At 34.3% G+C, this 26,742-nt stretch overlaps 4 protein-coding genes across 14 annotated transcripts; 2 read left to right on the top strand and 2 right to left on the bottom strand.

Annotated features, from left to right (window-relative positions):
* Positions 1-402: 402 nt before the first annotated feature.
* Positions 403-15,627, bottom strand: LOC143304100 (venom serine protease Bi-VSP-like). 7 transcript variants are annotated; one of them, XM_076626446.1, is made up of 12 exons: positions 15,222-15,627; positions 14,375-14,467; positions 6,263-6,554; positions 5,827-5,878; positions 5,558-5,755; positions 5,038-5,359; positions 4,655-4,709; positions 2,905-3,000; positions 2,550-2,828; positions 2,206-2,474; positions 2,026-2,122; positions 1,387-1,863 (listed from the first exon to the last, which is right to left on the bottom strand). In XM_076626446.1, the coding sequence occupies exons 6-7, from the start codon at positions 5,167-5,169 to the stop codon at positions 4,671-4,673; spliced, it is 171 nt and encodes a 56-aa protein (XP_076482561.1). In that variant the 5' UTR covers positions 5,170-5,359; positions 5,558-5,755; positions 5,827-5,878; positions 6,263-6,554; positions 14,375-14,467; positions 15,222-15,627; the 3' UTR covers positions 1,387-1,863; positions 2,026-2,122; positions 2,206-2,474; positions 2,550-2,828; positions 2,905-3,000; positions 4,655-4,670. The 7 variants fall into 7 exon arrangements, 4 of the variants coding, with proteins under 4 accessions (XP_076482561.1, XP_076482560.1, XP_076482559.1 ...); XR_013060792.1 differs by lacking the exons at positions 4,655-4,709; positions 5,038-5,359; positions 5,558-5,755; ... (2 more) ...; positions 14,375-14,467; positions 15,222-15,627 and adding exons at positions 403-1,110; positions 3,213-3,805 and having other exon boundaries at positions 1,255-1,863; XR_013060791.1 differs by lacking the exons at positions 4,655-4,709; positions 5,038-5,359; positions 5,558-5,755; ... (2 more) ...; positions 14,375-14,467; positions 15,222-15,627 and adding exons at positions 3,213-3,756; positions 3,833-3,926.
* On the top strand, positions 3,848-9,258 carry LOC143304098 (omega-amidase NIT2-like). Its single transcript, XM_076626441.1, has 4 exons — positions 3,848-3,959; positions 7,518-7,702; positions 8,095-8,203; positions 8,538-9,258. The coding sequence occupies exons 2-4, from the start codon at positions 7,619-7,621 to the stop codon at positions 8,669-8,671; spliced, it is 327 nt and encodes a 108-aa protein (XP_076482556.1). The 5' UTR covers positions 3,848-3,959; positions 7,518-7,618; the 3' UTR covers positions 8,672-9,258.
* A 509-nt stretch (positions 15,628-16,136) lies between the features above and the next one.
* On the top strand, positions 16,137-18,094 carry LOC143304099 (uncharacterized). Its single transcript, XM_076626442.1, has 5 exons — positions 16,137-16,199; positions 16,616-16,813; positions 16,936-17,224; positions 17,401-17,758; positions 17,954-18,094. Exons 2-4 carry the CDS (start codon positions 16,731-16,733, stop codon positions 17,680-17,682), a joined length of 654 nt encoding a protein of 217 aa, XP_076482557.1. The 5' UTR covers positions 16,137-16,199; positions 16,616-16,730; the 3' UTR covers positions 17,683-17,758; positions 17,954-18,094.
* Positions 18,095-19,491: 1,397 nt separating this feature from the next.
* LOC143304097 (survival motor neuron protein-like) lies at positions 19,492-22,609 on the bottom strand. 5 transcript variants are annotated; one of them, XM_076626438.1, is made up of 6 exons: positions 22,565-22,609; positions 21,265-21,447; positions 21,025-21,139; positions 20,338-20,635; positions 20,138-20,217; positions 19,492-20,069 (listed from the first exon to the last, which is right to left on the bottom strand). In XM_076626438.1, exons 1-6 carry the CDS (start codon positions 22,592-22,594, stop codon positions 20,011-20,013), a joined length of 765 nt encoding a protein of 254 aa, XP_076482553.1. In that variant the 5' UTR covers positions 22,595-22,609; the 3' UTR covers positions 19,492-20,010. The 5 variants fall into 5 exon arrangements, with proteins under 5 accessions (XP_076482553.1, XP_076482555.1, XP_076482554.1 ...); XM_076626440.1 differs by lacking the exon at positions 22,565-22,609 and adding an exon at positions 22,114-22,555; XM_076626439.1 differs by lacking the exon at positions 22,565-22,609 and adding an exon at positions 22,127-22,555.
* Positions 22,610-26,742: the final 4,133 nt, after the last annotated feature.

The raw sequence follows: 26,742 nt of genomic DNA, 5'->3' as shown, positions 1-26,742 counted from the left end.
AATCTGCGTATGACGTCAACCTCGATCTATGCTTATACAAGAAATTTTATCAATCAATGACTAGATATACAATAATCAAATATTATAAAATTTCCTGAAAACCTTTAGGTGTTAATATTAAGGTGTTAATATCTTTAATATTTGCAAGTTATTGTTTAGCGCTAATTAGTTAGAATGTAACAAGTGGTGTACCAGAATTGAGATAATTAAGCCACACGAACAATCTTATTTAGATCTTTTTAATTTTTTAATTCTCTTTTGCTCTAATACTTCGTAAAATTAATCTTCATTAGCTACTACACTTCATAGAATAACAAGAGATAATTTTTCTTATATAACGTTTCATTCATAAAATCTATCATTAAAGTATATCTTCATAAAAATATCATTCCATACTAACGGTATATTTGGTGTCATACGAGATAACAGTTACCAGTGATGACATATGTAACTTTATAAAGATATCTCGTTTTATTATATATTAAAAGAATGTACTCATTGCTGCTATATTTCAGATGAAAAAAAGGAGGCAATGATTTTACAGTAAAATCGTTCGTTTACAACTGATTCATTTACATTTCATGATAATACTGTGCATTCTGAATATGCTATGATTTGGTTTAAAATAATAAATAGTCCATTCTTGCATACTATTGCTCCAGCTTTACTTGTATTTTCGATATTGGTATAAATAGAAAGACAATTAATGTCGTTCGAGTCTATTTTCGGATCATTTATATTACGTTTAATCCATATAGTTATTATATGAGACATAGTATCGTAAAATTTGAAAGAATAAAACGTTCGTACAGGAAGTACATTTTATAAGAACTCCAACAAATCTGCGTGTGCACCTAAAATACAAACTGATAGTGATTGTTCATAAGTTTATATAGATTATCTAATGTCAATCGAAGGTATCAATTCTTTTTCTCCATAAGAGTACTTTTTCATTTATATGTGTTCAAAAATACATGTGTTCAACCGTGAAGCATATGTCACCTACAACGAAAAAGAGTTTTCCTATACTTAATATTTCCTTTATATACCTATGAAAGTCTATTCTTCGCGTAGTATGAAATTATGAATAAATCTGGAATATTGTTCAATCTGAAAAGAAAAATAACTTATTGACATCATTCATTGATACGAGATTCAGAATGTTTGTTTTGTCTTGCAGAAAAAGAAGGCAGCCCTTTCTTTTAATGTGAAATAGAAAGCGAAAATTTGAAAACAGATTTTTTGGAAATTTACTTGCAAATATCGTTTTCAATATCGTGATTTTCTTCCCAATGGTACTGTACTTTCAAATTTTCCAGTATCCCTCTAAAAACAAAAAGTCGAACCTCGTTATTATTAACGTAGGCATTATAAGGAAGAGAAGTATTAGAAAGCAGCTCCTTTTTATTATGGATTTCTTTATAATCATGTAAATAAGAAATTCCGGAAATTTTTTCCTCAAGAATTTAATTCTTGTGTTTTGATTGATAATTATTACACTGCATACTAACTTTTCGCATACTGTTCGCGTCTAACAATTTCCTAATAATAACTACTTCAAAATTACATATGTTCTTGCACGAATTCAAAAGTACGTATGATACAATTACAATTGATTCTAAAATAATAATTATTTGAAGATATTAAGATACTAATTAAACGTTTCACTATATTTCAAAATCTGGAACAACAAATTTTTATTTATAAAAAATGAAACTGTGGTTATATATTCTTTGTCATGATGCTATTTCTTATTACCATGTCGACATTTTTTAAAATTCATTTTGTTATCTCTACGCAATATGAAAATTCATATACTGCTTAATATTTTTTACATATTATCCATCCACCGCATGATATCTCCTGAAAAATCAAAATATTAATGTTATATTATTACAATGCTTCTTAAATTTCAATTTTTGACAAATTTGAAATCCAATATATTTTGCACAATTATTATTTATCAAAAAATTCTAAGTTAGTAACTTTCTTTTCAAATGGCAAATAACATATACTTTGACTTACCTGTAACTTTTTGCTCCTAATCATCATTTCCTCTTATAGAACATCATTATTGTTCTTATAATTACTACCAGTGTCATAGATATTGTAGTGGCTACAACTGAATTAATAGAAAATGATAAATAACTGTGTATAGCACTAACACATAACTGTGTATAACAATGACACATAACTTTTACTTACATATCAGTCGATAAGGGATTACTGTGATATCCTGTTGATGTTTCTTAAGGCACTTGATTAGGTGTGATACGGTATCATTCCTTATGGTATACTGTAGATAAGTATTTTAGAAAATGACAAGAATAAATCTAAATTATTCAGAGGTTCCAGTTTCGGCTTAGACATAAATACAGGACCATTTGCAAAGAAGAAAGGGTGCGTTTCTACAGCCTCGTTATAGTAACCATGAATACCAATCTCTGAATTACTGGTTAGTAAACATAAATATCCTATAAAATTTAATATATTTCTTTAATTTTTAATACATACATGAGTTAGTAGTTCTAAATTATGAATCATCCTACCTGTGATATTACACTTTTCCTTATAATATCATCACTCAAGTGAACAACATTAAGATCATGTAAACCATGTCATCCTATCTTACTGTGAAGATACTTAGTTATGTTATCTAACATTATAAAAATATCATCAAATTCAAGTCCTTTTATTCACATCACATGGCCACGACCATCTGGTTCTTCGTTATATAATGTTCTAAAATTTGTCGTACATATAGGATGTACAAACCGTGATATCAAGGTATCAGTTCTTCCTTCCCAAGGGACAGTTTCATTAAAATTCTGATAGAATTAAAAATTAATTATTAATATTCTAACAATCATATATGTTAAATACATTATAGTCAACGATATATACCTGAGCGAATGTAGGGGTGATTCCTTGATAATTATAAATGTCATCAGCCCACATCATTGTGCCACTTCCTTGTACTCCAGCCTCTAGATTAACAGCCTAAACAAACATACAAAATTTTATAGAAGCTGTACAAAATATAGTATATACGCGCAATATTGAAGCGTTCAAGGGGATATAAAGGTAATGTACATCACATACACGTGTACTCTCATGCAACAAAATACAATTAGATTTAATAGTATAAGCTCTTTTATTCATCATAATAGATTGGAAATTTAAGTGTCTTACGAGGGTGAGTAAAAAGTTACCCGCTCTGTCGGTGTAGAATTTATTTTAAGCAATTGTCAAAAAAGACATACATCATTTTTTGACATAATCACTCAATTTCTGTATACACTTTGTCCATTTGCTGAAAGACCTTCGTATTTTCTCATTAAAAAATGTTTTGGGCTGAGCTGCGAACCACGAATGCATCGTCGTCTTCACCTTTTCATCAGCTTTTTCGGCATCCATCTCGCACAAACTTTTTAAAACCCAAATCTGTCGTGCACTATTGCATAAGCAGAGCCGTGGCTGATTTGCAAATGATTTGCCACATTATCCAGCTTCACTCGTCTATTCCATAGAGCATAAGTTCATGAGCACGTTCAATGTTGTCATCATGGATGTGGACGGGCGTCCAGCTGTTTTTTCGTAACACTTGTGCGATATTCTTTGAACTTTTGTGCCCATTCAAACACACTTCGTGACAAAACACTTTCTCCATAATGTGCATTAAATCTTTGATAAATATAGGCATCAAACATAACCTCCGACCACAAGAAACGAATCACAGCATCCTGCACTGTTTTCCTGCAAATCACCATTGCAAAGCGCCATTACTCGCGCAACGGTCACAAACGAATTGACGTAACACAATGAAACCTACGCAGCAGCACTGAACAGATATTGACGTCATACGAAGAGTGCAGATGGATCAATACGGTCGACAGAAGTTTTAACTATCTGGAGTGCGGATAAATTTTTACCGAGAGTCATATAGGAATCTATAATCTGTAAGTACACCTTTGGCTGAATGGAAATTTCTCTTACATATAGTCAAAAATGCAGAAACAGTGTATTGAATTGGAAAGTGATAAAAAATAAGGGAAGTTTCGAGGTTGCATGTGATTGCATGAGTACACAGGACGTTTTTAGCGAATAAAAAATAATTTTGAAAGACACGAGACTTATCTTGTATTTCATGTACTCTCTGTGTCCGAATTTCCAGAAGCTCTCTATCTTATGAAGTGTTTTAGATTAGCCGGAAAATTTTGTATGTACATACAAGAAGTATACGATCTAAGTGGAATATTCCATTATTCTCTTGATACAACAGAAACGAAATTTACAGAACTTCTCAGAAAGTTGGTTTATTATTACCAAATTAATAGAATTAATATACGTTTATCATCTTTACATACCTAAGTCGTGGAGGTTTATCGTGCGTAAAAAATTAGTGTCGTTTCAAAGTTACATTTCGTACATTTTAAGCCTATAATTTGTAACGTACAAAACAATGTAAATTTGAGCTGTTTCTTATCTCCACAATAAGAAAATCCAACTTTACGTTTTTTACACAATGATATTTATGGAACAGTAATATCATATTATTGCATCGCTTGGAGAATGAAGTCAAGGTACGATGTGACCCTAGTGTAAACGCTGGGATACCCAGCTGTGTCGCACTTATAAGCATAAGACACAATACCTATTAAATACGAGGTTCATTCATGTTGTATCAGCAGTGGTCCGCCGCGGTCAGCCTGAAAGGATCGTTAAATTTTTAATCAAAGATACTGAAATATATCGATCGAATTGTATTGAAATTATACTTATATACAGTAATAATCTTCTATTGATTTGTGTATTGAAATACTCCAATTTATAATGTACATGTTATATGTATTTTGAGCAAAACTAAGATTAGAAGGAAATTAGATTAAATACCATAATGAGGTGTGAGAAGTGGGCAAGACTATTAAATTGTGTTTATCTATTATTTCTAATGTTTAAGACGTCGATTTGATGTTAATTCGAATTGACGTGTCTTCAGATACCGTATAGTTTGTAGTAACTCTATAACTTAATTACCGTACAAGAATCCTCTCCACCCTGAGCATGTTCGGCGCATATTATACCATCAGTGATATCAGGTGCATTAGGAAATTTGGAATAAGCTATTTTGCATTCGGCGTTCTTAATCACTGGCATTTGTACTTCCATTAATGCATTACGTCGTGGTCGTCCTACGAAGAAAATAAGAAAGATATTTAAGACTGGAACTGTTTAATTTTATTATAAAATTGATATCACTTACTATATCTTAATGCTCCCCATCCAGCAACAAGGGGGTTATAGCCGACGAAGTTGCTCTTTCGTAGGGGCTCTTTCGTACAAATGGGATATACGTACCCTGAAAAATAAAAAAATAAATGAAAATGCAGGAAACGAATGACCAAAAGTATGAGAAAGAATTGTACACGCTTTATGACACAATATATGTGTACAGTAAGAAATTTCAGGATATGATACTTCAGTAATACTCAATAGCATATATATATATATATACATATATATATATATATATATATATATATATTTGAGGACTTACTCGAAAATGGCACCTCCTCCACCAATCTAAGAATGGCAATATTATGATTGTGTATGTTTTCTATTCCATCCATATGTGCACAATGTGCTGCGGTCAAAACATGCCTAGCCGATATCAGGGAACCTCCGCACTTCCATAGTGGTTTGTCTGGGTTTCAGGGATTACGAAAACCTAATGCAGCGATCCATGGCCAAGCGCCTAAAATGCAATAGTCATAGTTGTGAATATACATAATTTTTTCTCACATAATGAGTAACAACGATTATTACCTATTCGATATTCGATCATACAGCAGACGATAAGTACATACGTACAAATACTCTGAAATAGAGATTTGATGAAGACAGAAATTAAATTTTTATTCCAGTGGAATACAAATTATTAAATAATTCTATATAATTTCTATTTGAACTATACTGAACTATAAAGTTCAAACGTGTAATTTCTGCCCTAACAGTTTTTGATCTCTATCCATATTATTACTCCTATATCAATTTTTTATTTCAAGCAAAAAGATACTCTTCCTAACATGAAGTAAAAGAAAGAAATAATTCAAGTTAATAAGTAAAGTTACTACTGATAGAATCATAGCATTATTATTTAGTGTAATTGAAATGTACATTGATGTGCTGTTTAATGCCTTTAAAGTTCATTCTTTGCAGTAAATGGCTTATTATTAATCGGAAAGAAAGACATAAAACGTACCAAGTTCAGCTGGTTTACCATCGACCACCCTGGTATGAGAGACGTTGCTAAAACCACAGTATGGTGGTCGCAAAGCCTTATACTTATACACAGTTTTTATTAAAATTTCTCTCTTCTCTTTGTTTGGATCGTTCGGACAGCAAACGATCGTAACATTGCCCTGGTATCTGCACACTGATCGTCTATAAAAATCGGTGGCTGTACGGTACTGTTATCTGCCATATTTCTTGCAGAGGTTTACATTTTCTGTAGTCAAGGCACCTGCCTTCTTGATTGTCCGGTGTGGTACATTCTGGATCAAACAATTTTAAAACATTTATACAGTTCAAAGATGCGTAAGAAAGCGACACCGATTACTCAACTTTCGAAGTAAAAAGCCGATCAAGTCCACCGGATTGCCCTACAGACACGTATTAATCCGTAAGAGTTAGTCATCATGTTGATAATAATTATCTAAAGAAACTCACGTGAAAATATAAAATTTTAATTGTTATATTAATAATTTAATTATAATTTAATAATAATAATTTAATTTAAAATGAGTGAGGGCTAGGAGATCATTTGGATCGGTGGAGATAGGAGTTAGCGGGTGGGAATTGAGGACTGCTTCTATTTCTATGATAAGAATATTACGGTGTTAAGCTCATATGTTTCTGTTTCTCCACTCGCGCTGCGCCATAATATCCTTTGATATTTCCGATCCTCTGGTCGTACGAGAAATTGCCGATACATTTTCTCGATGTCGCCAGTGAGTACGTACTGATGAGCGCGGAATCTAATTAATATACAAAATAAATTGTGAATTGATTCGAGAATATAGGATTTCCCCATTTTCATGATTATCGTGATTTTTGTATAAATATATTTTTTAACATACTAATAATTAGGTACTTATAAATTAGTATTATCAATTATTTTGCATTTATAATTCCGCCTCTAGTATAAGTGTTAATTGAAAACTAACTTTATGTTTCAAAAAGTACTAGCAAAGTCGTTGAGTAACAAGCCACTGATGCTAACACAAATAGCATTGTCGTAATTAAATATTTCTAAATATTCATTTTTCATTTTGAACCTGTAGAAACAATTTATTATATATACTATTAGCTAAGTAATTGCATATTTAATTAAGTCGAAATATAAAACTTAGTTATTTTGATAATTTAGAAAATAAAAAACTGACAAACATTTCAATTTAATTTATGGTTGGAACAAAAGACAGTTATTTTTCATTAATTGAAATATTGCAATGCAGAGTACTTTCCAAAATACGCCGAGAGTATTCCTGATGGTGAAACGAGCGTTGCTTCATCGAACGCAGCTAAAGAAAACAACATCTATGTAGTTGGTGGTACGATGCCTGAAATAGAGGGCGATAAATTGTACAATACCTGTACTATTTGGGGTCCCGATGGAACTTTGATAGCAAAACACCGAAAGGTAAGTAATATATTCCTTTATGGCTTTGAATTTGAAAATATTGGGGTGAAGAAAGTGACTCTATCTAGGAATAATTTAGGAATATACATATGTACATACGTATACTATAACCAATTCTATAATTTACGGTTTATAAAATACGTTATGATACGGGAAACGCCCATTTTTGTTGTAATGTGTTTGTTGTTGTATAAATTTTTCACATACGAAAATACTTATTTTTTCTCCTTTTTAAACATTATTAAATGATAAGATTTTTTAATAAAAGAAAGTGATAAAAACGCTGTCAGTTATTAAATAAAAAATAATTAAAGTTTAGGAGTTGGTAACTTTGATATTAAATTACAAAAGTTGCAGCAATAGAATTAGCGACCACATTTTTATGTTATTAGGTACATCTATTCGACATCGACATTCCTAATAAGATTACTTTTCGAGAGAGTGATTCACTCAGTCCTGGTAACTCCCTAACGACGTTCGATGTGAAGGGCTACAAAATAGGTATTGGCATTTGCTATGATATTAGATTCGAGGAAATGGCACGCATTTATCGGAACAAAGATACAGTAACTTAATCGATCAATACTTAACTAGCAAAAAATTAAATATCTTTCTTAAATATATTCTATATAAAATTAATATAATCTGTAACTCTGTATAAAAAGAAGCTTAATTTAAAAAACCAGTATATTTGCTGAAAATGAAACAAATAAAAGAATTAAAAGCACAATAAGAGGACTGTCCTCGCATATTCAGAAATGATGGAATGTGAACCGTGCAACTACGAAGTTAATTGGTATTCGGTGGCTTCATATTTCCTGCTTCTCTGGGTTAGGTTGCCAAATGCTGATATATCCAGCGGCATTCAATATGACCACTGGACCATTGCACTGGTCATTACTTCAGCGTTCCAGAGCGAATGATAATCAATTATACGTTGCCTGCATATCACCGGCTCGTGTTCGTTAAGCAAGTTACGTCGCATGGGGACATACACAGTTGACCAATCCATGGGGAAAGATTCTTTACGATTTGGAAACTCAAGAGAATATGGCAGTCACCGATATCTGTAATTTACAGCTTAAAATTAAAAGCGAGAGATCCATGATGTAATTAATTTTTAGCCTCGTTAATTTATCGATTTAGCCATCTTCCTCTGTATTTGTTGAATTTATTAGTAAGCATTACTTATTACTTCGTATGTTTCTTTTTTTCTATCAGATCTAAAAGTTGTTGAGGAAGTAAGGGCTCAGATACCTACAGTTTCTCAGAGACGTACAGATTTGTACGACACTGTCTGTAAGAAGGAGTAACTCTACACTAAAACAGAAAATGTTTTTTTATAATATTTCTACTACCATATTCTTTTTTTGTGAATTATTACTAATTTCTTATCATTTGTACTAAATGAATGACTCAATTAAAAAAACCAAAACGTTATAAATAATAATCTGTATATCCTGTGTATCAACATGTAATTGGATATTATAATAATATAGGAATGCTATAATAATATAGGATAATAATATAGGAAAATAATAATATAGAAAAACACACATGCTTTTAAACACCTTTAATATCGATCACATAAATTGTTATAATTCACAATGATTACGCATACATAAAAGACCCCTTGATAGTAAAATTTACGATCAAAAGGCAATTACGTATCGTTTAACAACATTTAATTTATAACACCTTTTAAACATTTAGACAGATTAACACATAACACTTCTTATATATAAACATCAATTCGAAGTTATCAGCTTGGAGAAATTGGTCGATTAATACCTGTAGATTGTCTGTCTCGATGAAAGACTTAAAGAGAGCAAAAACATGATAATGCCGCTAATATAATATTCCTTCTTTCTTGTATCTGTCTGCCTCTCAGGTCGTTTTACTAATTACAATAAGTAATTTCGACTTCTTTGCGCTCTCTTTTAACGCATTCGAGACCGAAAGAAATTCATATCAGTCAGTAGGCAAGGGTATAATATACATATTTTATATATAACTTATGTTGTTACGCCGCCTAAAACATCTGCACGCCAGCCCGCGCGACCGGACAACAACCGACCTGCGTAACGTCACTTCGACCCTCAATAAACCTAAGGGCCCACCATAACTTTCACTTTCCTGTATTGTTTCGCCATGTGTCGTCAATCCGTTTGTCCTGAAGAATTTCTTCAGCCTAAAAGTATTTTCGACGCACATCTGGTTTTTTAGAGAGGTCTTTGGGTTTATTAGTCGCACTTAAAACACGGAGAAAGCGGGTATGCACCCATGAGGAAAATCCGAATAGCCCTGTAATAAAACAAGCTAGGTTTTCTCACGCACACAGTCATCTATCCACCACGATGGTAGGAGACTTCCTACTCATCCCTTCGAGCAGTAATGCAGGTCATGACCAATCGACACCTCGGTTCGTTACCCTCACTTTTCCTAACGAAATTGGGAACAACGAATCCGCGTTCTTTAGGCACAGGGGCACACCCACACCGAACTTTTCTTCCGTATTAAAAAAAGAGCGACAGTCAGTCTAAAAACTAACGCCTAACGCGGCAGTCTGCACATAGCGCGAGAGTCGCATACTTCCCGCAAATCTTTGTCGGTTCTCGGTGTGGTCGAACATACATCTTCTCTCCTAAATACATCATAGTGCTAAGTCCATTAATACACTAATTTCCAGTATAAGAGCCCTGCTCTAGCGCACATATCTATCGCATCGTCGTGCGACAGGTTGTTAACTATTTATTTCGGCATCAGTGTAGTCTAAGTGTTGGACATATATAATTTATAACTCTGTGAATCACAGGGTTATACAAACTCAATCACCCCTTATTATCTCAACGGAAATCAGGGGATCGATCAATTCGTGGTGTCGACTGCTACAGTCGTAACGGGGATTTACGACCCCCGTTGACGTCTCTCCTCGCGATTACGTCTCCCCGCAATTGGTCGAAATTACATATGTAGTAATGTATATATCATGTTAATTTCATATTTTCTTCAATATAGAATTATTATATATATATATATATATATATATATATATATATATATATATATGTCGGAGATGAAAGGAAAGCCGAAGCCCTTCCTTGGAAATTTTGGGAACATCCTCTAGTACCTTAGCCTAGATTTTATTATAGTTGTAATTGTTTAAGATTTGTAATAAGCGAGATTGGGTTCGAGGTGACAATCGGTCGCTGAACGTAGCCACGGTCACGGGATGGATGTTTTATCTAACGGAGGTCTGGAGTGGTTGTACGTGTTTTCCGAGAAATGTGGTTGTGGCGGCATGCGGCCTCGAGAGCGGGCCGAGCCACGTGTGATGTTGCCTCGGAGGTGCCGATGCAATGGGACATACATTGTATTTAGTAATCAAAACTCCAGGCGGAAACTGCCTAGCAACGGCGTTTGGAACTTTCTCGATGCTTCCAACGAGTGTGCCTAGCAACGGCGTTTGGAACCTTCTCGATGCTTCCAAACGAGTATAGAAAACAAAATGCAATCGTACAGGGAGAAAAATCTCCACGAGGCTGGCATTCTTGCGATTGCCTTGGAGAGTGATACATCGAGCGTTTTCGAGGATCGCATTTGCGTCTAAGTTAGTTTCGCTTAGTAAGGAGTTATCCCGGTGACCGTGGATTCGTTTGAACTCAAACATTGCTAATAGTATTATTTAATTTAATTATTCGTAGATCGTATTATTCATTAGGCTTAGTGTTTGTTAGACTTATTATTAGTTGTACTTATTATTTGTTAAGCTTAGTGATAGACCTGTATATACGTGTAAATAAAATCTCGGCTTTGTGAAACGATGGCTAGTCCACATGAAGAGTCGTCGCGCGCCCAAAATTCGAATCCTGATCCGACATATATATATATATATATATATATATATATATAGTAACTTTCGAACCAATAAATCTCCGAACTAAGAACTGTCATATTTCGTCTCTATTTATCGAATATTGTTAGAAAATGCAAAAAAAAGAAGTTAAATAGAAAAAGTACTTGGAAACTTAAAAGAAAAAATCTCGAAAAATCTCTTAATACTTTTTACTGTCGTCTTGAGACGCACCATATGTTAAGCTTCTTCGTAGTTACAACTTTTACCGCAGATGTAACGAACTGACAAATGCTTCGAATGGCGCGCGCGCGTCAACGCCTACACTTCAATTTTAAATAAATGTTTTTAAATAAATGTTTAAAATAATACATTAAATGTATTAACTTTGTTGCGCAGTTTCATTTAATTTCTTACGATATGGAGGGTTTAATTACGTTTAAGATATCTATTTGAATCTTTTAAATTCGAAGTTTTTTAAAAAATTACCTTAAACTTTATAAAATTAAATCGTTTTTCCACTTTGTTGTATCATAAAACAGTTACTTAAATTCAAATCTTACCGTCGTCTTAAAATATTCTATATTTTCCTCGTCTTAAAAAATCTCCCTACAGAAAGAATAAAGAAGAATAAATTCCCATACGTTAAATTTCGCGTGATTGATGGAATACATAACGATAACGAGAACTAACTAGCGACAACAAGCAACCATTAGCAAGGACAACTGGCGACTATAACTGTCGTCTCTATGATGTATGGTGACTAAGGAGAACAGCCAGCAACTACGGATTACATGTAACAACCAACTGCCCCACTTCTAAAAGGCAACTAACTTGCAAACCCTTTGATGGTTTCTGTAGCGTGATATACCCCTTGAACGTGGTTAAAGAATGTGGTCGCCGCTGGACGGCGTTTTGACAGCAGAGCGATTTCGCCAATTCAAAGCTTGACATTACTGTGGCGGCACAGGCCACGCAACTTTTCAACGGCTCCAGATACAAAGCGCGACGCCACCAAAGCGCAACACCGATGTGCCCAATCTGTCATCGATATCCTCACACTCTTTCCGCCGAATTCTCGGAAGAGCATACTCGTGCCAGCACAGGCGACACATCTTATGAATGCACGCGAGTGGGGATATCGATGGGCTACGAAGGGAAGGTCTGCGCGAAGAAAAACAAAAAGCAGAGTCAGTCTGGCTTGCGTCATTAGAAGTGTAACTCCTCGGTCCCTTTTCGATAGCAACGCGACGAACGACATCTCGGTGTCTATCGTTATTTGTTAGTTGTTACCTGTTGTCCGTTAAATGTTATTGTTGACCGTTAATTGTTAACTCTGATTGTTGATTAGTTCTAATAAACTGTTATTCGTTAAAAACACCAAGAGTAGTTCCTTACGCACCTATCACTATACCACCTCATTACAAACTACCGAGAATCATTAGGCTCGTTATCGAGCATCTAGCTTTCAGAAGATGCTTTATCATATGATATGACTTCACGATATTTTTATAGCAAGAAGAATGGCCAACCTCTAACAAAACAAATTTTTACTAAGTGCTGCATGTGAGCTGCAGGCCGGCCTACTAGGGAAATTTGACGAATGAATAAACTAAAATATATACGAATATATTCGTTATATCATAAAATGCCCGCGTTATGTTCTCTAACACCATAGAGGAAACTAAATTTATATATTAAAAAATTGGAATACCTGTTATAAGAGAGTTAATTAAATTCTAACCTATCGATGACTCCATAAAAACCTTTATTTCCTAAAAATGTATATCTTCCAAATTCTCCTTAGAAAGTATCATAGAGAAAATATGAAACCTGAAAAGTACATCACGCTGATGCCTCGATCAACCCTCGTGCTTCGCAGTCCATGTGTCCGAGCGATGAATTCCCTCCAAACAAGGAAAAAACCAAGGGAGGTCTTCTTCGAGGGACGTGAGAGGGTAAGGGAAGCAACGGGAACGATGATCACGCGATATACTGGCGGCGTACGTATAGAACGGCTGTTGCGAGAGAGTTCGCAAGAAACAAGAAGAAAAAAGGAATCGTAGGCCGACGCGACTATACGCTGTCGACGGACAAACAGCGACTGAGCCTAACTGAAACGAACTCTGTCGCAGTATGAGCACGGGCTACGTTCGCGGGTCGATCCAACACGTTCTGCGTCTCTCCTCGGCACCGGCGTCAAAACCACCCCCGACGAGCGCAACGCACTGGTGCACCTGCAATATTAACCACTGGTCTTTCCTTTTTCGCGCGATATTATATCAGCACCTATGATACCATTTCAAAGACCGCAATCAAAACATTAAATACCGCATTAAAGCCATACAATAATTCGCAATATTCATTCGTAAACGTTATTGTATATGTGCTTAATTAATCGTTATTATGTTTCGAATGATTTACTACCTCGTATTCCATAAGCAGATATATGGTTCATTTTCACCTCAAGTACGATATAATTTGTAACAAATATTTATAATTCACAATGTAAAATATTTATAATTCATTGGAAATATTTTTCTATCACGGTATAGTGGTCAAATTTCACATAAATCACAAACATATGGTAGTCAGAAGCTATACTCACGACATGACAAATCATGAAGATGTCATGAAAAATGGAGTCCGTCCATATATATTCAAACGCAACGAACAAGTTCGAACTTTTCGAGAACAAACGATTTGTTCGATAACATCTGTCGCGAGCTTCTCTTCCTTTAACGATAACAATTGACAACTAAAGCTCGAGAGGCTCGTAAGGATGAACAGCGACGAGTATCTAGAAGCTATGTACTCACCTGGGCAAGGAGACTCCAACACCAAGGACGTTGGAAGTTTCGAGAAGCGAAGATGGAAACTGAAGTAGCACGTCAGGTCAACTCCGGCGAAAACTGCTAAAGAAAGAAAAATCCAACTAATTTGTTTCCAACGATAAAATGAAATTAATTTGTTTCACAAATTATTAACTGGATATTATTCAAAAATTATTCAAAATTCGCTTGATTGATTCATGACCCGGGACATTTGGGTCATACCATTTTGGTAATGGACGAAAATGGCAGAAGGAAGAACGACCGTTTTTTTCATATTTCTCTTTCCCCGGGAAACGATGGAATGCCCGAGCACCTTGTTTCATTTCTTCTCGACATCAATTTCAATCTTTTTAAACGAAATATAATCTGAACGATGAAAAGTTCATTCAAATAATGCTCCGCGCCAGACACTCACGAAAATTAAGAAGAAACACGGAAAATTCGCGAATAAAACGGATTTCTTTGTCCCAGTGAGATAATAAACCTCGTTCACGTATTGGTTTTTAAAATCAATATATCCACCAATGTGCACTCGTTTAACAAGGGTGATGGAACGTGCCAAAAATCTCTCAAGAGGGTCTTGGCAACGGAAGAGTCGAAAACGTCACAATTATGAATGAAAAATGCGAATAGTTGCTGATTTTACAGTCGAAACCGATAAAGAACTCCAGATATTCCCCCAATTAATTTACAATAAATTCGCGAAAATGATCGATTGCTGACGTCATTGTATTCTAGAAAGATTGTAAAACAATAAGAATTTATTGAAAAAACTTATATTCGATGATAACACTTCTAATAAGAGTACTAAGAGGAGCGATTCTGTACTCACCTTCCTGCCTCGAAGTACCGAACGCAATTAACCGTCCGCCCAGGATGGAACCGTTCGGAACTTTTGTAAGTCACTGCACGGCCGCTGCTTATGGTGGAAATGTAATAGATATAAATACAGAGCGCGTGAGCGAACTAAAAACGCGATAGAGAAGTAGAGAGAGGATGTTCCGTCCTTGTCTAATGACGCGCACTTGTACAGGAAATATGTAACAGGGGTATACGAGCAGCGTCAGTGTCCACTAGTGTGCATGCCTGATTAAACAAGGACAGGAAGTATCTATACATGGTGTTCTCTTTCTATTTCCATGTTGCATCCATCTTACTATACAGTACACACACTCAGCTATTCTATCATTATATTTGTGCGTTGCTTATGTGTGAACCAAACATTTCCATGGCAACAAATCGTTCGTCTCTTGTTTGATGCTCGGTTTTCAACGGAGTTGAAAGAATTTTTTAAGAGAAACGTAATGGACGGGTTGTTTTTAAAGTAATAAACGGAAATTCTCGTATCCATTGAGAAACGATAGGCGATTTGAAAGTGTCACTATGAACGGTGATTTATCGATGCAAGATAGTATGAATAAGATATTTTATAATCTGCGAAAAAAGGTAAGGAATATTCTAGATTTTAGATTTTAGAATTTCCACGTCACAGACGAGTGTGTTTTGTTATTTGATTTGTAATATTGCTGCAGTTCTCTTAATAGCTGTTCGTTTCATGCGATACTCGCACATAGTATCTATGACTTTTGCTTCTAACAATTTTTATAATTAGGCTGTATCAAATATTTTTAACGTTCGTGTTTCATGAAAAATCATGTGTAACTCGTTGAATTCGCAAATGTAACAAAAAATTACATGAAAAAACTTATATTATTGTAATGAAAAAATAATTATATTAGGAGGAGAGTCGTATTTCGGAACGTCATCGGAACATATTATACCTTGTATGTTATTATTTGGAACACAATGGGTGAGTATATTATAATTAAAATATATTCCTAGTTCCAATTCTCTTGAATAGTGTCAGTGACCAATCGAAATAGAAATCAGTGGACATCGTGGAAAGAGAAGGCGAAACCAAATTTGAAAATTCGACATCGGTAATTCAGTAGTTAAGAATAACTCAATCGATAATGTAGATTAACTAGTTATAAACAAATATATGAAATATAAATTCAAATTATTCTTATCCATCTAAAAATTGGAAATTAAAGAGCAGAAGACAAGAAATTATCTTCGAGGATTTATATAGTAAATACATTCTTTTGCCTGTATTACCTAGAGATAAAACAGTTGTTTGATGGTGATCTTATAGTGTTCAGTCATTGCGAAAAATATTTTTAATCGGTTAAAAACTATAATTAATTAAAAACTACATTTCTTTAGGTATATAGACATTAGCGATGTATTATTCCGGGAAGCTCGTCTATCTCCCGAACATCGGGTCTGCGACAACATCGATTTGGAAATTATCGTTGCAGAGTATGAAAATTATTACAAGATGAAATTTCAAAAATATCCCATATTGTGTAAGAAAATAACTGGAAGGGAAATGACGAGGGAAGTGACAAATGCAAGCAAAACGTAAGAATTTAAATTATTTAACGATTTTAAACGGTATTCAACGTATCGTATTCAACGTATCGTATTCAACGTATCGTATTCAACGTATCGTATTCAACGTATCGTATTACAATATGATCCAGTGTTTGTAGAAGTATTGAGACAAAAGCCAAATCTGTTAGTAAACAAGCGAGAAGTGAGCCTGTGAAAGAGACGAATCTACAGCAGAAGATAACTGATGACAATACGAATCATATTAATCTCGGAATGACAGTGACGTCGATATTTCCCAATGAGAGTGATGGACGTTCATCAGAAGAGCTATTTAACGTCCCAATGGAACAATCCATGCAATCGAAGATATTGAAATGCATTGAAAAGCTTTATTCAGATAATCCGGAATTACGAAAGATTGCTGAGGACATCTCATGCGTAAGTTATTTTCGATTAATATACGTATCGTAAAGCTTTTAAACGATAAAATTCCCGTCGATAAACCGTTCAACGTATATCGACGATGACGTGATTTCAGTAACGCTTCAAATACCAAATTACGTAACACTTACTTAATATAGAGAAGACGCCATTTTATCTTTGTATCGTCACAGGAGATCATAGTAAACAAATTAAATGTACATTGGGATGACGTTATAGGCCTAGAAGAATGTAAAACCGCTGTTAAGGAGGCCGTTGTGTATGCCCTTAAGTATCCTATCTTTTTTGATGGCCCGTTTTCCCCCTGGAAAGGTATTTTGCTGTACGGCCCACCTGGTACAGGAAAGATACTCGCATTCTTTTCATTTCTGTACGTGTTTACAAGAAATATACAAAACAGGGAAAACGATGTTAGCGAAGGCAGTCGCGACAGAATGCCATTGCACCTTTTTTAACATAACTGCCAGCTCATTGGTCAGCAAATGGAGAGGCGATTCCGAGAAGTATATACGTGAAAGTTGCTTTGTCTCTGTAAGTTTCTTTGTTCCTTTGTCTATGAAGGAGAGATTCTAGGTATAAAAAGATTTGATTTTATTTTTCGTCATTTATATATAAATAGAATAGTTGTTTGGAAAACGAAATGATATCATATTCGTGATGAGGCAATGAATTTAAGGAATTTCGAATATAATATTTAATGAATAATACATTTGTTAAACTGAACAGGTTTTATTTGAACTTGCCTATAGTCATTCGCCTACAATTATTTTTATCGACGAGATTGACTGGATCGCCACAAATAAAGGAGACTGTATATTGTCTGAACCTGCAAAGAGATTCAGATCAGAACTTCTTTCTAGATTGGATGGATTAGTGTCTAATGAGAATTCTAATGTAGTTCTTCTGGCTACAACTAATTCCCCTTGGTACGTATATCACGTTATTTCAATGTTTTCTAAGTAGAAAATATCGTAATATTTCTCCAAATTCCAAATATGTTATTGTGTTGTTTGAAGTATTCCTTCATTATTATTAGTATAATAGAACGATAATATTTATTGTAAATATGTTATTAGGGACATTGATGCAGCTTTACTCAGGCGTCTCGAAAAGCAAATATACGTATCATTACCCAATGAAGTTGCTCGACTTGGTATATTCAAATTATACCTTAGCAACCACTTATTAGAAAATACAGACATTGTAAACCACATAGTAAAATGTACTGAAAGATATTCTTGTGCAGATATAAAATTGCTTTGTAAGCAAGCGTGGCTACTAGAAATAAGCCCGATATGGAGGAGACTTGAAAAGAAAGAAACACCTGTTACCACTTTGAAATATGAATTAAAAAGTTATGAAATATTAGCAAAATTGTTTAAAAAAATGTCACCTACAGTTATGCAAATAGATAAATATGATACGTGGAACAAATAAATACGCAATCGTAAGGACAGATATTGAAAAATATAAATAAATGGATTATCGTTCGAGAAATCATTCGCATGTGTGTGCATGTGTGTATGCGCGCATGTGTGTGCGCGCATGTGTGTGCGCGCATGTGTGTCATGTGTGTCATGTGTGTGCGTGTGTGTGCGCGCACGCGCTATAGGCTAAGTTTAAAATATTCGGTTGTATTATATCCTTGTATTATATATGTCGGAGATGAAAGGAAAACCGGAGCCTTCCCTTTGCAATTTTGAGGAAGCCTTCTAATGCTTTAGCCTAGATTTTATCATAACTGTAATTAAGCAATTGTCATTTGTAATTGTTTGATATTTGTGAAAGCGAAAGTGGGTTCGAGGTGACAACTGGTCGCCGAACGTAGCCACGGTCACGGGATAAACGTTTTGCCTGACGAAGGTGTGGATCGGTTGTATTGTTCTCCCTAGAAATCACATAGAATTGTACTTTAGAGATGTCGATATAATGGGACACACGTTGTATTAGGAATCAATCTCCAGACAGAAACTGCCTAGTAACGGCGTTTGAATCTTTCTCGATGTTTCCAAAGAGTATACAACAAACTTTTGACAGAAATTGCCTAGCAACAACGATTGGAACCTTCTCGATGTTTCCAGCGAGCATATAACAAACAAATGCAGTCGTATAGCGAAAAAGATTTTCATCAGATATTCATTCGTGTGATCGCCTTGGAAAGTGATACATCGAGCAATTTACCGAGTGTCTCAGCAATTGTATTTTGTGTTTAAAATTATTCTACACATAGTAAAGAGTTATCCCGTTGACCGTGGATTCGTTTGAACCCCGGAACATTGTTAATAGCGTTAATTAAATTCATTATTCGTGAAACCTATCAATCGTTAATCTCATTATACGTTAAATTCATTATTCGTAAGACATATTATTCGTTCCTCTTATTGTTCGTTAAACTTATTAATCTTTAATCTAATTATTAGTTAAACTTATCGTTTGTTAATCTTATTATTTATTAAACTCATTATTCATAATATTTTGTAAAATCTTGTTTATTCGCGTAAATATATTCTCTGTTTCGTAAAACAATGGCTAATTCAAACGAAGGATCATTACGCGCCTTAAATGCTAATGATAACCCGACATATATATGTGAGTGTATTTTATCAAAAATATGTTTTTTATGTTTTCTTATCTTAGTAATTATTTTTAAAAAAGTCTTAAAGTCTTATATGAAAATAAAGCTGTTCTTTATTTCAAATAATTGAAGTAAATAAATACAATGAGTTTTATATTTTATTATATCTTATATTATTGTTATATTGTTATTGAAAAAATTGATATAATCAACAGTTCTTCCTGTTCTCTTGATTGTTTCTTGCTTGTTTCAAACCATGATAATAACCTACAAAAGAAATAACATAGTCCATTGAAAATTTAATATACAATAAAATACTTATATGAAATAATTACCTGTGTAATATACCATATAACCACTAATATACCATGACATCAACATACTTGAAAGTGCGTCTGTATCATTATCTGGTAATCTAGTACATTTTATTAAAATTTCGTATTTTTTTTCCAAATAAAATGTTAAACTTATTCCAAATTACTTATTAATATTAGAAGTATTCAGCATTCCATTAGAATTTTTAAATTGTACTTACTTGGCCATTAATTGTGGTGGTAAAGGAGGTGCAGGTGGCATTATATCAGTCATCGAATTGAAAGATGGTCCCGGTATGAAGTGATGTTTATACGCATTTGCTTCTTCAGAGTCACAATCCATTTTTTCTACATTATATTTTTTCGAATTTACATTTGTAGAAAAATTAGTCTCACAAGTCTCATCGTTCTCTTCATTGAATTTCTCTTCCAAAGCTTTCTTTCGTTGTGCTATTTGACTTTGCAAACCTTCTGATTCTAAAAGAGAACTCAACTCGACTTTCTCTGTATTACCATAGCCTAAACACAGAGTAAAAAAAATTTTTGTCATTTAATAGAATTACTGAATGCCATTCAGTTACTGTCCTTACAGGCAATGTATTAGAATTTCCCATGCATAAATGTATATGTATAAATGTTTGCCTTGATATATGTAGTAATAATCACTCGTCTAATGAGGAGAATTATATTCCAAGCAGCTAATAATGAACAATAAGTAACATGCATGTTTATGGTTCATGACCCTATATCCCACGGGTCTCCCCATAGACATTGACAGGTACTCCTGCCCAGTTAAGGACCTGCTGAATGACACTGCGATAGACTATGCGAAAGCTTTTACTTCATATATATATATGTATTTTTAGTACATTTCTTAATTGACATAACCATCATGCTAAAGGTATTACCTACAAATTTTACAACACACGTGCCATTGTTTTCGTAAATTTTTGATATTATAGCTTCATAAATTTCTCCATCCTCTGAGTATATTGCACGATAAGGTGCTCCTATGATCCATTTCTATAGAGAAAAGATGTGTATACAAATAAATATAAGTAAATAGCAAAATAAAATAATTTGCTTCTTAATCAATATATTTAATAATATTCTGTATCAAATTTGTAATATTCTATCAAAATCACAACCTTGTGTAATTTACTTGCGTGTTTAGGCTGCTTAAGATTTTGTAGGTCTTCTTTCGGTTGAGAATTTCCAACATCCATTCCCATTCGCTTGATAACTTCTTCTTTTGCTAAATTTATTGCTTTATCATATGCTTCTATTAATGCACTATCATCCCAAACATTATCATTGGCTGTGTCTGTATCCTTTTGAGATAGCAAATTATACGTTATTAATATTGATACAAGTATTTTATTATCAAACTATTGCAAATTATCATATATGTCATTTTTCAAAAATTGACTAAAAGGTAGTGGATACTGTTAATTACGATTATGCCAAAATCTTGTACTAAAAAAATGTTAAAACCATTACGTTTCCATTACCATACATACGTTTCCATTTCCTCGTATAAAAAGAACATTCATATCATCTGCCATTTTAAAATAACATCATTTAAATATTGAATTTGCTTCTGAAATATTAATTTGTCTCATTTCTTTAACTCTAACACATTGTAAACAATGATAACATTATACCAACTATAATACTAAAAATCTATTCCCCATTCATTCGAAAGATTATTTTTTGAAACAAGGTTAACATTGAATGTTCCCAAACTTCAATAACTGTATTTTACTTTCTTTACAATATCTAACAATATATTAGAATACTATAAAAAAATATTGTATGCACAAGAAACTGTTTATAGCGAAATAGCAAAAGAATTAATCACATATTATAACTAAAACGAGATTGTTAAGTAGATTATATTATACTGCATATGCGTTAGTGTTTCAGCTGGTAAATATAGTTTTTATATCTGAAGATAAATAAGATTTAATTCTATAAAATTGCATAATGAATTATACATCTATCTATTACTATTCGTATTTCCCCTTAGTTGTATGTTGTCAATAGCATCAATCACGAACATATAAATAAATATAGAAGAAACCGTTCGGAAATGGAAAGGGAAAAATGAACATGGAAGACAAGAAAGTTTTCTTCAGGTTTAGCGTATGCGTGATACGCTTTGAATGTCTCAGATAAAGATAAAGATACTCTGCTCATTTCTATTTGTTCCGCAGAACGAGAAATTTGTTGTCTTTCATATTGGTTTTTACGATTCAATTTTTGGGCAGTTTTCCCTAGCGAGTGTCGGTCCCTGTTTGATATAACCAGACCGTAATTTATACAGATATGTATTATAGATATATATTTGTAAAACTGAAATCAGATGAAATAAATGTTGCCTGAGGTTTTAAACGTTTAATAAAAACAATATTTCATTTGGAAAAAATGTAAGATATGTAAAATTACACATTGATCATTTTGCTGGTCTTGTATCATAAAACGTGTGGCCCGAAGAGCATGTCACGACCGGCATACTTCAAATCCGACGGACTGACGATAGAGATAAAGATGTGGCGGCACTCGGCGACAATGTATATCGCTGAACCATCATGAATGAACCATCAACATCCCAACGGTCCTTCCACCGAAGGTTCTAGAAGAAAGAGCACGTGGCAACGATCGCGGACGCCTAGCAAATGCATGGACGGTGGGGATGTTGAGGGATGACAAAAGAAAGTAATCGGATCCGATCGAAAGTAAAATCATAAGAGTCAGTCTTAGAAAGTCGCGCCTGGAGTTCGGACGTAAATTGTAAAGTGTATTGATGTTAGAAAAAAAATAAAGTTTTCTTTTTTTATTTTTTTACCTCAAATTCCTTTTTTATTTTGTTATTTTACGTGACAACACCATCGGCACCTGGATGAACCTTGATAACTCGGCCCAGAGGCCAATGCATGGAGGGAACGTTGTCCTCTCTGAGGATGACGATTGTGCCCTTTTGGATGCTGTGTCCACCCTTGCTCCATTTATTGCGGTTGGTTAGCTCGTTCAAATACTCCTTATGCCAGCGGTTCCAAAAATGTTGTTTAAGCTATTGGATATGCTGCCATTTGGAGAGTCGGTTCGATGGAATGTCCCTGAAATCTCGATCACGTAAGCACATTAATGAATCGCCAATGAGGAAATGTCCGGGAGTGAGGGCTAGGAGATCATTTGGATCGGTGGAGATAGGAGTTAGCGGGCGGGAATTGAGGACTGCTTCTATTTCTATGATAAGAGTATTACGGTGTTAAGCTCATATGTTTCTGTTTCTCCACTCGCGCTGCGCCATAATATCCTTTGATATTTCCGATCCTCTGGTCGTACGAGGAATTGCCGATACATTTTCTCGATGTCGCCAGTGAGTACGTACTGATGAGCGCGGAATCTGTGGCGGATCGGTATCAACAGGACGCCGACAGGTCGAGGCATCAACGCGGCGCAACACCTCCCGGGCGATCCGCGGGTACCAACCGCCAACACTAGAGGGCTACGACGACAACGAGTCTGTCTGTCTAACTCGCTAGCGGTCGAATATACGAGCGATTGATATAAATACCGCACCTAGCGAGACTCCCTCTACGTCTAAGGCAGGGACTACCGGGCATAGCCTTACTGACGAGTCCACCGGTAGTCCCGGGACGAAACGCGCAACTCTCCCTCTCGTTTCATCCGTCATAAATCTAATTAATATACAAAATAAATTGTGAATTGAGTCGAGGATATAGGATTTCCCCATTTTCATGATTATCGTGATTTTTGTATAAATATATTTTTTAAGATACTAATAATTAGGTACTTATAAATTAGTATTATCAATTATTTTGCATTTATAATTCCGCCTCTAGTATAAGTGTTAATTGAAAACTAACTTTATGTTTCAAAAAGTACTAGCAAAGTCGTTGAGTAACAAGCCACTGATGCTAACACAAATAGCATTGTCGTAATTAAATATTTCTAAATATTCATTTTTCACTTTGAACCTGTAGAAACAATTTATTATATATACTATTAGCTAAGTAATTGCATACTTAATTAAGTCGAAATATAAAACTTAGTTATTTTGATAATTTAGAAAATAAAAAACTGACAAACATTTCAATTTAATTTATGGTTGGAACAAAAGACAGTTATTTTTCATTAATTGAAATATTGCAATGCAGAGTACTTTCCAAAATACGCCGAGAGTATTCCTGATGGTGAAACGAGCGTTGCTTCATCGAACGCAGCTAAAGAAAACAACATCTATGTAGTTGGTGGTACGATGCCTGAAATAGAGGGCGATAAATTGTACAATACCTGTACTATTTGGGGTCCCGATGGAACTTTGATAGCAAAACACCGAAAGGTAAGTAATATATTCCTTTATGGCTTTGAATTTGAAAATATTGGGGTGAAGAAAGTGACTCTATCTAGGAATAATTTAGGAATATACATATGTACATACGTATACTATAACCAATTCTATAATTTACGGTTTATAAAATACGTTATGATACGGGAAACGCCCATTTTTGTTGTAATGTGTTTGTTGTTGTATAAATTTTTCACATACGAAAATACTTATTTTTTCTCCTTTTTAAACATTATTAAATGATAAGATTTTTTAATAAAAGAAAGTGATAAAAACGCTGTCAGTTATTAAATAAAAAATAATTAAAGTTTAGGAGTTGGTAACTTTGATATTAAATTACAAAAGTTGCAGTAATAGAATTAGCGACCACATTTTTATGTTATTAGGTACATCTATTCGACATCGACATTCCTAATAAGATTACTTTTCGAGAGAGTGATTCACTCAGTCCTGGTGACTCCCTAACGACGTTCGATGTGAAGGGCTGCAAAATAGGTATTGGCATTTGCTATGATATTAGATTCGAGGAAATGGCACGCATTTATCGGAACAAAGGTACAGTAACTTAATCGATCAATACTTAACTAGCAAAAAATTAAATATCTTTCTTAAATATATTCTATATAAAATTAATATAATCTGTAACTCTGTATAAAAAGAAGCTTAATTTAAAAAACCAGTATATTTGCTGAAAATGAAACAAATAAAAGAATTAAAAGCACAATAAGAGGACTGTCCTCGCATATTCAGAAATGATGGAATGTGAACCGTGCAACTACGAAGTTAATTGGTATTCGGTGGCTTCATATTTCCTGCTTCTCCGGGTTAGGTTGCCAAATGCTGATATATCCAGCGGCATTCAATATGACCACTGGACCACTGCACTGGTCATTACTTCAGCGTTTCAGAGCGAATGATAATCAATTATACGTTGCCTGCATATCACCGGCTCGTGTTCGTTAAGCAAGTTACGTCGCATGCGGACATACACAGTTGACCAATCCATGGGGAAAGAATCTTTACGATTTAGAAACTCAAGAGAATATGGCAGTCACCGATATCAAAAAAAAAAAAAAAACTGGCGAACCGTGTGTTACCACAACGAGACACGCGATGCTATTTGTCGCTTTAAATTGTGCCGCAACTCGTTTTTGAGATCTTTGCCAGGGGAGCGTTAAAATCTGCTGAAAATATATTTCTGGCTTTTCTGGATTTTAACTGAAATATGACAAATAACGTTGTAAAACATATGTACTTATGACTTACAGAGTAATTGAGTGTACAAAATATATAGTATACAAAATAGCCAGCGATTTAGGGCTTTAAAAGATCAAAAGGAAAGAAAAGAAAAGAAAAGAAGAAAGATAATATGTTGTGGCAGTCTAAGTCGATCTAAGAAAATAGATAAAGGGTGGGAGGGGCAAAGCTAGTTAATCTGGAAAGAATCCAAGCGTCAATTTCAAGCATTTACAGAGAATCAAGCGGGCTGGTTAAAGTCGTGAGTTGAGCAATTATCCCGCGTTAGGTTCAATCAGGTTAGTCCCACGCGAAATTGATCCAACCATGCGAAAACGAGTGTATCCTGATTTCTGTCGCAGATACTTCTGGCTAGTGCAGTACCTACACGGTGGTTGTTGAAATAGCCGCTTCTCATCTATTTTCCGCAGCGCGGACATCATCCTTTGATCCTTTACGACTAACGAAGTTTTCGAAGATGTACGGCAGTTTGAGATTCTACTTGAAAATGATCATGATTGCGGTCTGTGTGCCGTCTGCTCTTCTTTTTGTCCTTCCGTTAAAGACTGGTAAGTTGATACTGATTAATTATGCGATCGAAACCCTATATAATTGCTATAAAAATTCCGCTAATATAATATTCCTTCTTTCTTGTATCTGTCTGCCACTCAGGTCGTTTTACTAATTGCAATAAGTAATTTCGACTTCTTTGCGCTCTCTTTTAACGCATTCGAGACCGAAAGAAATTCATATCAGTCAGTAGGCAAGGGTATAATATACATATTTTATATATAACTTATGTAGTAATGTATGTATCATGTTAATTTCATATTTTCTTCAATATAGAATTATTATATATGTCGGGTTTACATTAGAATTAGGGTTAGGGGCGTGAAACGAATCTTCGTTTGGGTTACACGTTGTCGTTATGCAATAGAGAAGACATTGACTAGTGCAAATACGATTATTACAGAACCGGACAAGTAACCGTGGTAGTTAGGTACTCGAGAAACTA

This window comes from Bombus vancouverensis, unplaced genomic scaffold, assembly GCF_051014615.1.
Source record: "Bombus vancouverensis nearcticus unplaced genomic scaffold, iyBomVanc1_principal scaffold0022, whole genome shotgun sequence".
Taxonomy (NCBI): domain Eukaryota; kingdom Metazoa; phylum Arthropoda; class Insecta; order Hymenoptera; family Apidae; genus Bombus; species Bombus vancouverensis.
The sequence above is the reverse complement of the archived record's forward strand: the minus strand, read 5'-3'. Positions and strand labels throughout refer to the sequence as shown.